Below are 14,262 nucleotides of genomic sequence, written 5' to 3' on the forward strand. Positions count from 1 at the left end.
CTACTTTGAAGAACCTCAATATATAAAATATATTTTGATTTGTTTAACACTTTTTTGGTTACTACTATGATTCCATATGCGTTATTTCGACTTGACAGAGAGAACTTGTTGCAAAGGGGAGTGACTCATGATACATCAGAAAGAGTGTACTTTCTTACAAAATACAGCACTGAAGCCGATAACATTAAACTAATCATAAAAAATAATTGGGGAATCATCCAACGCGATACTCTACTACGCCAAGTCTTCCCAGAGCCACCAGTCATAAGCTTTAATTAAGAGATGTCCTACCCTAAATTACAAGTTCTCACAGCTATCTTCCTGGTGACTCTCCAAAACTTGGCTAGATCACAAACCCACGGGCTCTTTTAAATGTAACCCGTGCAACCATTGCAGAAATATTGCACCGAAAAAATATTTTGTTGACACAGCTTCTAAAATGGAGTATCACGTCAAGCATTTCATTAACTGCAAAACCACTCATGTCATCTACAGATTGGAATGTCCACAGTGCAAGGTGTTCTACATTGGACGAACAAAGAGATGCCTTCAAGACCGCTTAGCAGAACACAAGTACGCCATACGGGTAGGCAATGAAGACTACCCCATGGAAAGGCACTACAAGTCCTTACACCATGGCAACCCTGCCTCCCTACAAGTTATGAGTATTGATCATGTACCGGCCTCAATTAGAAAAGGGAACCGTCTAAAATAGCTAAACCAAAGGGAAAGTTCTTTGGTTTACAAACTACAGGCCACTAAGTACCCTGGTTTAAATGAAAATATGGATTTTTCACCTTTCCTGTAGGGTCGTGATAGGTCCATTTGCAGTCATCTAATGGACATTTTGCTCTATTGCCCTCAGCTATGTTTAGACTGTTGTTGTCCATGTTTACTGTGTTCTAGTGTACTATGGAATAGATTTGCTTTCCTATTTTTGCCATTTTGCCCAGTCATATTTAAAGTTAGAACTACCTTTCTAGTGTTCTGATGCTTCTAGCTTGGAGTTGAATTTTTTGATAACATATCTACAGTACTTCATTTTATAATGTGTATAGTATTGCTTACTAGGTGTTGTCTAATCAATTTTGTAACCACTCCTTCTTCAAATTAGGGCTGATTGGAAAAAGCTGTTCAAAAGAGAACATTGTATTATCATTTCTTTGTACTCCCTGACGAAGGCCATGCAGCCGAAATACGTCAGAGTTTTTAAACTTTGTTTCCATTGAACATGCCATACAAAATAAAGGCATTTTAATTAATTATATGAAGAGTGCCTTGGTCCTCCTTTCTTTTTGATGACCAAATTACCCCTTTTACCAAAGAGCACCTTCTGTCTACCAACATCTACTATTGTGTAACTTAGCAGGCTTCCCTTCCTCCTATTTTATTTTCTACGCGTTATTTCATTGTTTGATGTCTTCACAATTATTCTACAATGTAGAAAATAGTAAAAAAATAAAGAAAGACCCTTAAATGAGTAGGTGTATCCCAACGTTTGACTGGTACTGTATATACTCCTTGCCATTGAGGTTCATTTCAACAAGTCAGTTTGTTTGTAACGAGCCATACCTTGTGACAGGCGGACCGGTTTGGTGACAGGAAGCCCGTCTGTGGCACACTGGTTCCCACAGGGGTGGAGAGTGATGATCCCTGCCCGGTTCTCTATGTAGCAGTGCTGGGCGGCAACTCCTGGGCCCTGGATGCTGATGTCCATCGCCCCATGGCCCAACGTTGTCCTGCCTTTAGGAGCAACACCCAGAAGAGTATGAGCAAAATATGGACACTGTAACTGAGAGATTCTAGCCTGGTGGTAGCCTAATCTGTTCATACAATAAAAGGAGTCGGCTAAAGAAGTACTATAACATTACTGCCAGGCTAGAATGATCCCTCAATGTTCATAGAAGCAGTCTCATCAAATGATTTTGCAAAGAGAAGAATGTGGCTGTATGTTGACTGTGGTTGTTTGTGGCTGTAAATTGACCCTCGACTACAGTGTTTTACTTATTGTGTACAACGTCCATGTTGTTACTCTATAATGACAAAGTTATCTATTAATTAAGGTGACAGAATAACTTGCAAGAGAACTGAAACCCTGAAAATACGTGAATGATTACATAATCTTGTTTCATTCTGGTTTAATCCATTATATAAGTCTTTGTAACTCATGGCGAGAGTCAATGTCATATCCAGCAGTCATTCATTAAATTAGGCAGATATGCTAAATAGAAATGCTTTGTTGCTAAATCACATTCCACCCTCCACAACCCCCTCCTTCCGCCCAACACTGGCCCTGTCCAGCCTCATCCCTACTGGGGCTCCAGATAAGAGTAGAAACCCCAGTGGAATGTCACATCACAGTGCAATACGCATTCTCATCCTCTCTCCCCCCCAGACCAAGGCTTCCTCCCAAATAGCACCTTAATCCCTATAACGTGCATTACTTTTGACCAAGGCCCATAGGGAATAAGCTGCCATTATATAGGGCATATGGTGTCATTTGGGATGCAGCCTTTTCAGTGCATTCCATACCCAACTCCCCGCAGAACTCCAGACAAACCGAGAGGGGCTTGGAGAAAGGAATTCCCCAGATGAATGGGTAGCAGTGGTGAACATTGCAGGAGGTGGGGTGAGGGTACTAAAGGGGTGTTAGGGAGGGGTGGTGGTGGGGGTTGAGGTCAGGGCCAAATTGTGGTGTAGATATTGGGGGGGACGAATAGTAGACAGAGGGTCCACAGCCACAGGGGACATTTTTGGGGAGATATTAAAACACATTTCCTGCAATTCTACACAGCTTGATATGACTTATGCATCTCTTGGGTTCTTTGAGGGGTATATGGAGGGGTATTTTGAATACACAGTATAAGTGGAAGGATAACTGGAAGGCCTCCCCCCAATCTTTGGGGGGGAAAACAGCTAACCTGCATTTCAACCCATTTTGCCATGGGCAGAGAGAGAAATGTGTAGTTTTATAATGCTATTCTACACCTTCTGTAATGAGTTGGAGAGAATGTTGCAGTTTAAAGCTATTTTCCTGCATTTCTACATATTTTGCCATGAGACTGAGAAAAAATGCTGCTGTTTTAAAGTAACTGTGTGGCTACCCAATGAGCATGGGCTACCCAATATGCACCGGGTCCATTGTTAGCAAGGTTCCGTTGGCCCCATAGTGATGAATGACATTGTTTTGATAGCTACGTTGCTCAAGATGGCTACGTTAGCATCAACTATGGGTAGCTACCGCGAGGGTATGGACTTCTGTTAACGTTACGACATTATGTCCTTGCTAACAATGGACCCTGTGCAAATTGGGTAGCCCTTGATCATGCTACCGAAAAGAATGAACTACTTCAGAGATGGGCGAAGGACATTGTGTACCGGTGTCCTAGCTAGCTACTTCTATCGTCCTAATGTTAACAGAAGTCCAAACCGTTGCGGTAGCTACCCATAGTTGATGCAAACTTAGCCACATAGTAATTTGTCACTATGGGGCTGACAGAACCTACAATGGACCCTGTGTATATTGGGTAGCCGCATCTGGCCAGTGAAAATCATACTTTTAAAACTTAATATTCTGTTAACTCATACCCAAATAATGTTGTTGACTCATCCCATACTCGTATTTGTGTCCAAAGCATAAATTGGAGGGGAAAAAAAACACTTCAAAAACCCCACCTCAAACTTGTATCTCAAACAGACCATTTAAAAAAATGCTTGCTATTTCCTCATAGAGGATGATGTCATCCTCTACCATTCCAACACAGAAAATTGCTTTTTATAATCATTAATTACCATTTTTTGGAAGGAAAACTATTTAACTCCATTATTGGTAATATTTCACAGAAATATGGAAACACTGGACAGTTACATTAAAGGTCGATTTTGGGCAAAATCAAGGTTTTATTTCAAATTTTTTTAATTAAATGATTTATGTATTTACCTGGTATGATCAATGCACCATCATACCAGGTAATTAAATGCTAAAACATTTTTTATAATGAGTGAATAAGATATTTAGCTACAGAAGTGCCATTTCTTACTGGTCTATACTTATTCCGTCCAAAAACAAATCCTGTGAAATTACCTCAACACATACTGGAGAAGTTACTGGTTACCTACAAGTGGCTAACGACCTAGCTACATCGGTTGCGGTGTGTGTGTGTCTGGGTGGGGTATAGCCAATAAAGGTTATAGTGGTACTGAAGTGAACACTGCAGGGTGAAGGACATGCCACTGTCAGTTTTATGCTCCTGGGGCTGATGTGTGAGCATATGCATGTTCCTGTATTCTGTGCTCCATTGAGTGTGTGTGCATGCAAATCCTCACAACTGAAAAGCACACTTGAAAGATCAAAAGAAGTGTAAGAACCAACCAAATGCTCACGCCTCAGATAAACATTTTTTTTTTTTACATTTCACTATTGACATTTGGATAGAAGAAATATTAGCTCACCTTCAGGAAGGGGCAGCAGTGTGATGGCTGTACTGAGACGGCCACTGCCCAGACTGACCAGATGCGGGCGCTCTGCCTGGACCTTCAGCCCCTTGCCGCTCTCAAACAGATCCAGTGGTGTGCTCTATGAACAGAAAGGTCATAGACTCAATTATCAGTGTATTAACTCCATTTGGCCTCTACAGTGCATTTGGAAAGTATTCAGACCTCTTGACTTTTTCCACATTTTGTTACGTTATAGCCTTATTCTAAAATTGATTAAATTGTATTTTTTTCTTCAATCTACACACAATACCCCATAATGACAAAGCACAAGCTTGGCACACCTGTATTTGGGGAGTTTCTCCCATTCTTCTCTACAGATCCTCTCAAGCTCTGTCAGGTTGGATGGGGAGCGTCGCTGCACAGCTATTTTCAGGTCTCTCCAGAGATGTTCGATCAGGTTCATGTCCGGGCTCTGGCTGGGCCACTCAAGAACATTCAGAGACTTGTCCCGAAGCCACTTCTGCATTGTCTTGGCTGTGTGCTTAGGGTCGTTGTCCTGTTGGAAGGTGAACCTTCTCCCCAGTCTGAGGTCCTGTGCACTCTGGAGCAGGTTTTCATCAAGGATCTCTATTTACTTTGCTCCGTTCATCTTTTTCTTGATCCTGACTAGTCTCCCAGTCCCTGCCTCTGAAAAACATCTCCACAGCATGATGCTGCCACCACAATGCTCCACCGTAGGAATGGTGCCAGGTTTCCTCCAGACGTGACGCATGGCATTCAGGCCAAATAGTTCAATCTTGGTTTCATCAGACCAGAGAATCTTGTTTCTCATGGTCTGAGAGTCCTTTAGGTGCCTTTTGGCAAACTCCAAGCGGGCTGTCATGTGCCTTTTACTGAGGAGTGGCTTCCGTCTGGCCACTTTACCATAAAGACCTGATTGGTGGAGTGCTGCAGAGATGGTTGTCCTTCTGGAAGGTTCTCCCATCTCCACAGTGGAACTCTGGAGCTCTGTCAGAGTGACCATCGGGTTCTTGGTCACCTCCCTGAGCTGGGCAGCCAGCTCTAGGAAGAGTCTTGGTGGTTAGAAACTTCTTCCATTTAAGAATGATGGAGGGCACTGTGTTCTTGGGGATCTTCAATGCTGCAGACATTTTTTGGTACCCTTCCCCAGATCTTTGCCTCTACACAATCCTGTCTCGGAGCTGTACAGACAATTACTTCGACCTCATGACTTGGTTTTTGCTCTGACATGCACTGTCAACTGTTCGACCTTATATAATCATGTCCAATCAATTGAATTTACCACAGGTGAACTCCAATCAAGTTGTAGAAACATCTCAAGGATGATCAATGGAAACAGGATGCACCTGAGCTCAATTTCAAGTCTCATAGCAAAGGGTCTGAATACTTACGTAAATAAGGTATTTCTGGTTTCTATTTTTAATACATTTGCAAACATTTCGAAAAACCAGTTTTTGCTTTGTCATTGTTCACTTCAAATAAAATGTCGAACCGATTTCACGCTGCGCTTTGGTCTGAATGTTCTTACGACGATCGTGACAGTTGTGGGGTATTGTGTGTAGATTGATGAGGAAAACTTTAAAAAAAATCTATTTTAGAATAAGGCTGTAACATAACAAAATGTGGAAAAAGGGAAGGGGTTAAGTTATATATTAGTGATTGGAAGCAGACTTAATATCATCAAATATTTGGGAAAAGCTAAATGGGATAGAGAATAGACCTTTAGACAACTACCCTCAAGCTACAGTTGGCCTTTTGACTAACCATCCCCCAATGGATGGATGCTCCCTTACACTGCAAAAGACAGTCACACAATACATGTTCACTATCCAGACAAACAGTCGGGACATAACATGACATTATATGACCATGTTGGCTATTCAGAAGAATCCCTTTCATTATTTCTCTGTTCATAAACACAATATGTTTCAACACTGTTTTAGGCCTACATTACGGTTCATTTCATAGCCCAGGGGCATCCAGCCTGTATGAATGTCTTCTCTGTGTGGTGGCATTGCTCTAGCTGGCTGCTGGTGCTGTTTACATATTGCTTTATACAGAGAGAGTGTGAGCTGTGAGGGAGCCTAGTTATGCCCGCAGAGCAAAAACACCAGCATGGGGTTTTGGGCTTTGGGAGAAGGAGGAGTTGTCATGGTAACAGCACTCACTGGAAACCGCTGAAGCACTGAGAGCTGCAATTAAGAGTTGTGAAGAACCTCTTTGTCATCATCATCATAACATCTCTCTGAATGTATAGCACACGTGGGGTTTGCATTTCATTTTAGTCCAAATTAACTCATTTGATGCCTAGGCTACTCTAACATTGTACTGCAGAAGACTAGAGGGAGTAAAATGGTTGAGCCCAGTTATCATTAGCCCAATGTATGGCATGCTACTTTGAGTCTGTTGCATATCCTTGATGATAATCTTTCACGTTCACTCGCTTTACAATCAACCCATTTGCACACCAAGCAGCGTTACGACAGATCATGAAGTCATCCTCTCCTTTGGGTGGCCACCCATGGATGTCCAAATAGGATGATCTACTTTCAATTAGATCGATCAGTTAAAGCTGGGCCCGGGTGAAGAGGATTGGGGTGATAGATGATAATAGCTTTAACGCGTAGGCCAGCTAGCAGTAGTCACCAGATGCAGTAGATGAGGGCCCAGGAGTGCTGTGGGGGATAGCGTAATCACATTTTGGACTAATAGGCGTAATCACCATGCCACCATTTTGTAGTAGGTGATGAAATGTTGAAATCCCACATGGCCTCTTTGTCACTGTCTACTGGCTGTCATCAGGGTGGTGTTCAGTAGGGACAAAACGTTTTGAAACGGAGTGAAACAGAGATGCTACCTAAACCTGTCCAATAGAAATAACGATTTTCATTTTTCATTGCCAATTTGTTTTGCTACAGTGTGCCCTACTGAACACAACCCCCAAAAATCCTCATTAAACCTTACTGAGACGTCTCTGAAAAAAAAATCCAAGTGTTTCCTGCTTGATAGGCCAAAGGCCTACTGTAACAAGATCAATCTCTTCTGTCAGCCTCCCTTTGATATTTTTCACTTTGATCTCTTATGCTGGTTTAGTCATTGTCTCTCTCTGAATGTCAGTATAGGTTACTGTATTAGTGGCACCCAGCTGCAGTTTCCTGTGTGCTACTGCTCCCCTGTGGCACTCCAGCTCTGAACCTCTGTCTGCTGCTTTTAGCCCTGAGCCTATCCTCCTGCCTCCCGCTCCCTCTCTATATTCATCCCTCTCTAACTCTCCAGCCCCTCTCCCTCTCTATGTCCACCTCATCTTCACGTTTCTATTATCTTCCTCCCTCCCTGCTCTCTCTCTCTCTCCTCTTTCCTCTCTCCTCTCTCTTCCCTACCCCTCCCTCCCCCCTTTCAAACTACAAATTGCAAATTGCATTGTGGACCACCTGACTTGATGTACAGCTGGTGTAGGACTATATTACCCAGACAGGAATAAGACATTCAATGTCAGTGTCCCTTTAATTACAAACCCAAATGCCTGGCAGTTTGGCAAGCGCTGCCATTTGCTCTCCATGCCCATTATACTGTTCCTTCACCTTTACCTTGATTGGTAGGTTGTTTCAATCTATATTTATCTATAGCAGGGGTTTTCAGGAGCACACTAGCAGCCCATTGTGCTATAAAGTTGTAACACACATTAGGAGACTCAGACTTTGATGTCTACTTTTAAAAAGCAGTGATCTGTAGCTACACTGTATCATATCACACCTGGATTCAAAAAGCAGTACTTGACTTGGGCAGGAGCTCACTGGAACTGAGTACCGCCACCTAAAATGGTCTTCTTCTTGAGTTTCTGCACCTTCTTTAAAATATCAGCTCAAAAGTTTTGAGGAGTTCCTGCACCTAAATATAAATGGTACCGGGACCAAAAATAAGTACCGCCACCTATTTCAGTCCAAGTCCAAGACACTGACTATTTTAAATCTTTCAAATACCTTGAGCGTTTGCTTCAGCCTGCCTGGAGTGCCAGATGGGCGGAGTTTGCACTTTTTGACTATTCTATTGGTTCCATTGCGCCAGGCAAGCTCAATCAAGCCCAGCTAAATTATTGTAAATGATTTAAAATTGTATTTGAACCCAGGTTTCAGCAACACAGAGCCATACCAACCCCAGGTGGCTACAGAGGCAGCTTGTTGTTACAGACCCATTGATCTCTTATCTAGTTAGTCTTCAGGGAGCCTTGACATGTCACGTCAGTGGATACAGTAATCAGGAGGAGAGGAGAAAATGCAGTGGGTATGGTTTGACATTGGAAAAATTAAACAAAATTACACATCACGATGACGGCCAGGACTTTGTTTCCAACGGCGCTTGCCAAGTTTTTAGCATCGCTCACACACTGGGACACACACATGCACCGCCCCATAGAAACAAAACACACACACACACACACACACACACACACACACACACACACACACACACACACACACACACACACACACACACACACACACACACACACTCACCTGTAACACCTGATGGGTTTGCCGTCCACACTCAGGCAGGTTCCTGTTCAGACTGTCCATATCTACTGCGTTGTCAATCACCTCCCCTGACACATGAAGATCCTATGGAACAAAACACAACACACCTGTGAGAGGATAACAAGCAGGGATGAAAGGATTCTGAAGGATTCACAGGCCTTCTGCCATTACTGACTCCTGCTGTTTACAAAAGGCAACATGAATCATACTTTATAATCAACTTTTTGTGTCTCTGTCTTTAGTCTCGTCTTATGTGGCGATTATACTGTACATGCACGGTCATTCACATGGTTCTATACATTACAGGTGAAAGAGAATGGTCCAGAATGCTTAACTAGCCATGGCCAAAGGGACTGTGAAACGCCTTATCTCAGCTCACTGGTCACCATAGCAGCACCCACTCGTAGCACGCACTCCAGCTGGTATATCTCACTGGTCACCCCCAAAGTCAATTCCTCCTTTGGTCGCCTTTCCTTCTAGTTCTCTGCTGCCAATGACTGGAACGAACTGCAAAAATCACTGAAGCTGGAGACTCATATCTCCGTCACTAGCTTTAAGCACCAGCTGTCAGAGCAGCTCACAGATCACTGCACCTGTACATAGCCCATCTGTAAACAGCCCATCTATCTACCTCATCCCAATACTGTATTTATTTATTTATCTTGCTCCTTTGCACCCCAGTATCCCTACTTGCACATTCATCTTCTGCACATCTACCATTCCAGTGTTTAATTGCTATATTGTAATTACTTCGCCACCATGGCCTATTTATTGCCTTATCTCCCTTATCTTACCTCATTTGCACTCACTGTATATAGATGTTTCTTTTTTCTACTGTATTATTGACTGTATGTTTGTTTATTCCATGTGTAATTCTGTGTTGTTGAATGTGTCGAATTGCTATGCTTTATCTTGGCCAGGTCGCAGTTGCAAATGAGAACTTGTTCTCAACTAGCCTACCTGCTTAAATGAAGGTGAAATAAAAAATAAAAAAAGACCTTACAAGTGATCAATGAGTACTCTCAGAGAAAGGCAGACCCTGCTGATTGGGATTCCCCCTTCAGCCCCTCTCAGCCAGGATGAGTCAGTAATGTGATTCATTAGATGAGAATACACCACACACAGGGAGACAGACAGTGTACAGATTCTGCTGATATCCCATATTACCTCACTGAGCCAACAGACAGAGACACAGGGTGATCTCCCCTGAGACCTGACACAGGAATGCATTGCAGCCTTCTTGCGTCTGTCTGTCTGCCCTCCCCTCAGTCTCTACTGCACCCACCCCTCTCCCCCACTCTCCTTATCCCACAAATTCCTTCTCTCTTATTCATTGCTTTTTGGCTTTTCCACCGAGTCAGCCCAGAACAGATTGCTATACATACTTTTCCATGTCTGTATTTGTACGTGTCATAAATGACCAGATTTGAGAGTGAGCGTATGTGAGACTAACAAAATACTTATGCACCCATTGTGGGCAAATTAAGTCGAGAAAACCACAAGTAAGGTTATCAAACACATAATTATAGTCGTCTTTGTACATTTAAGTGCCTTGGACGGAAGTGTTCTCAGAGTAATTAGCATCCCTAAAAAGATGTGCAGTGTTGGTAAATACACTCCATGGCCAAAGGTATGTGGACACCCCTTCAAATTAGTGGATTTGGTTATTTCAGCCACACCCGTTACTGACAGGTGTATAAAATCGAGCACACAGACATGCAATCTCCATAGACAAACTTTGGCAGTAGAATGGCCCGTACTGAAGCACTCAGTGACGTTCAACGTGGCACCGTCATAGGATGCCACCTTTCCAACAAGTCAGTTCATCAAATGTATGCCCTAATAGAGGTGCCCCGGGTCAACTGTAAGTGCTGTTATTGTGAAGTGGAAACATCTAGGAGCAACAACGGCTCGGCTGTGAAGTGGTAGGCCACAAATCCACAGAACGGGACCGTTGAGTGCTGAGGTGCGTAGCACGTAAAAATTGTCGTCCCCGATTGCAACATTTAAAAGTTCCAAACTGTCTCTGGAAGCAACGTCAGCACTATAACTGTTCGTCAGGAGCTTCATGAAATGGGTCTCGATGACTGAGCTTACCTAAGATCACCATGTGCAATGCCAAGCATTGGCTGGAGTTGTGTTAAGCTTGCCGCCATTGTACTCTGGAGCAGTGGAAACACGTTCTCTGCAGTGATGAATCACGCTTCACCATCTGGCAGTCCGACGGACTAATCTGGGTTTTTCGGCTGCCAGGAAAACGCTACCTGCCCGAATGCATAGTGCCAACTGTAAAATTTAGTTGAGGAGGAATAATGTTTTTCATGGTTCAGGCGATGCCCCTTAGTTCCCGTGAAGGGAAATCTTAGCGCTACAGCATACAAAGACATTCTAGACGATTCTGTGCTTCCAACTTTGTGGCAACAATTTGGAGAAGGCACTTTCCTGTTTCAGCATGACAATGCTCCCGTGCACAAAGCGAGGTCCATACAGAAATGGTTTGTCGAGATCGGTCTGGAAGAATTTGACTGGCCTGCACAGAGCCCTGACCTCAACCCCATCGAACACCTTCTGGATGAATTGGAACGCCAACTGCGAGCCAGGGCCTAATCGCCCAACATCAGTGCCCGATCTAACTAATGCTCTTGTGGCTGAATGGAAGCAAGTCCCTGCAGAAATGTTCCAACATCTAGTGGAAAGCCTTCAAAGAAGAGTGGAGGCTGTTATAGCAGCAAAGGAGGGACCAACTCCATATTAATGCCCATTATTTTGTAAAGAGATGTTCGACGAGCAGGTGTCTACATAGTGTATGTTTCTGATGTATCCCAATTCACAACATAGATTCAAATGTTCTTTATCATCAAGTTTATCCTGTTAACGTGATAGAACTCTGCCAAAAAATTCACTAAAATGTCTGATATTACTTATAGAAATAGCAAAAATGTATATGTCAACAAACAGTTAAAAAAAACACTATGATCAGAACAAAACGCTTCAATCTAAGTTATATTTCACATGACTATACATACTAAGAAACTACTGTGTGTGTGAGAGACCGAGTAACCTCATGATATAGCCACCACGTCCCTTGTCATATCTTACAGTGCAGTTGTAGGGCTATCCGGTAATTACCTTTCACCAGTTGTCCAGCAAATATACGGCCTCCATTGTGGAAAGATTCTTACTCTCAACTACAGAGTGAGCAAATTAGAGCTTCCTTCAAAGCTGCTACAGTACCTGCTACTTGCCAGCAGCTTTACCTATTGTTGAGGTATCATCTACCTCAACAATCACCCCTGATTCGTTACATGCTCCCATTCACAGCACGGACCTGTCTGTGCTTGCTACGCTGAACTAAGCCCGCATTCTTGCCTGGCAGCCACAAGCCCTGATAACAGAAGGAGAGAGGGATGGAGAGAAGGACAGAGACAAAAAAGGAAGAGAAAATTGAGAGAGGATGAGAGGTGAGGGGTAGAAATAGCCTTTAGAGTGATTATACAGTATTATTAACACTATTAGGGTAATATGAACATGCAATAACTCAGAGACTGTAACTCCATGAAGGCAATGTAGGTCGTCTGGAGAGCTGGATAAAGAACATACAATAGGCCATCATCGAACTCGGTCTAATCCAATATATCTCTGTGATCTAGTCCGGTTTGATCTGATTCCAGCCCCTATTCTCAGCCAGTTCCCACCACATGCCATCACATTCATCAAAGCCTCACGTCTCTCTCTCTCTCTCTCTCTCTCTCTCTCTCTCAAAACTGTTGACAGCCTTTTCTCTAAAAATGCGCTCTACAGAACCAGCCCACTGCTAACTACACACACAGAGATTAAAGGAGAAACAATGCAAAGCATGGCACTTTTCTTTTTTTTCAAACTGGAGTGGCTGCTACAAAGGCAGGCATTGTGTTCCATCGAGCATGCATGGATCTTTCCCTCACACATGAAGGAATCTTTTTTGATGAGGATATGGGAGGGGAGCCATCGAGTTGAATAGCAGAAATGTTGGAGGGAGGGAGCTTGTGGCTTGCTGAAGGCATGCAAGTATGTGCAATAGTGGGGCATATTGTTTCCAAACCCGAAGTCCCACGACTGTCCCAGGAGACAAACAAATTCGTCACTCAAACACGTTGACGACAATCTGGGAGAATTGGGTAACTTGGGAATTTCTTCCCTATTTTCTTCCCCTAGTCAAGACAGAGAAACTCCTAAACATCAGCTGTAGTATAGTACAAACTTCCTCGACACAACAACAAGATATTACCTCCGTAGACATCCTATGGTAGCTTATGTAAAAATATAATCTCACTACTGTCCAAACATACCATTTGGAGGTTTCATCATGCATATGAATACACGTGGGACAATATTCTCCACAGATTCTCTACCCATGGGCATGAATTTCCAATGAAGAGACGCTTTGTGCGCTTCCGAAATGCTGATGCGTCGGAAATAAATAGCAATTAGAATAGAAATGAATAGTCTCGTATGGAGTAAGGTAATGATTGGCTGCCTGTTCCTTCCTACCCAGAGGATTACTCAACACTGGCATTAGAACTGAGGTGGGCTGGAGAGAGAAAGAGAGACAAAAAGACACACACACGAATACCCAGGTGTTGCTGAACAATCCATCAATTCTATTACAAATGCCGTATCTGCTATAGCATCCTACTCCTTGTAGTTTTTGGTTCTTGTAATAAAATATTCACTGTCTCCATAAAATGTAAACACTCTCTCCCTGAGACCTGATGTGTTTCTCACCCGGAGATGTTTCACTCTGAGAAAACATCTCTGCAATCATCTGTTCTAATATTCACACTAGCATACTACCTAGAATGAAGCAATGTATTGGGCACATATTCTAGCTAAGTGGTATGTTAGTATGGACATTGGAACGTAGCCTACATGTCAGGGAACAGGGTAGAGAGGGGGACAGTAGTTCTAGTAGTAGGCACCATGTACAGCCTACTATAGGACACCAAGTGGCTGAACATAAATACTTGGCATTTCAGGGAACATATATTTATGGCAACAATTGTACTCTGCAATGTCCCTTAGCTCTTCACAACTGGATGTGGCTACAGCCAAACAGCACCTTCTGTTTTTAGAGCGAGGCCACAGAAATGTAGCAAACTACCATGGGAAGAGTTCCAGCATGTATCTTTTAGGCAGCCTTTACCAGATACCTTAAATCAGATGATATAAAGAAGATTCATGCTACTTGCGCAATATCCACAATGCAAGGATATGCCTACAACAATACAATTCA

The 14,262-nt window shown here is 43.0% G+C and overlaps 1 protein-coding gene across 16 annotated transcripts in view; it reads right to left on the reverse strand.

Annotated features, from left to right (window-relative positions):
• phldb1b (pleckstrin homology-like domain, family B, member 1b) overlaps window positions 1-14,262 on the reverse strand; it is a 101,639-nt gene that overhangs the window by 72,075 nt on the left and 15,302 nt on the right. For 12 of the 16 annotated variants that reach the window (XM_082956279.1, XM_082956273.1, XM_082956271.1 and 9 more), the window contains exons 1-4: window positions 12,120-12,276; window positions 8,973-9,074; window positions 4,453-4,576; window positions 1,573-1,743 (exon numbers count right to left, since the gene is read on the reverse strand). In XM_082956279.1, coding sequence (XP_082812405.1) covers window positions 1,573-1,743; window positions 4,453-4,576; window positions 8,973-9,032 — 355 coding nt within the window. In that variant the 5' untranslated portion in view covers window positions 9,033-9,074; window positions 12,120-12,276. Of the gene's footprint in view, window positions 1-1,572; window positions 1,744-4,452; window positions 4,577-8,972; window positions 9,075-12,119; window positions 12,278-14,262 lie in introns of those variants that run through there. The other 4 variants (XM_082956276.1, XM_045724477.2, XM_082956289.1 and 1 more) reach the window with 3 other exon arrangements.

This window comes from Salmo salar, chromosome 09 (assembly GCF_965601325.2).
Source record: "Salmo salar chromosome 09, fSalSal1, whole genome shotgun sequence".
Taxonomy (NCBI): domain Eukaryota; kingdom Metazoa; phylum Chordata; class Actinopteri; order Salmoniformes; family Salmonidae; genus Salmo; species Salmo salar.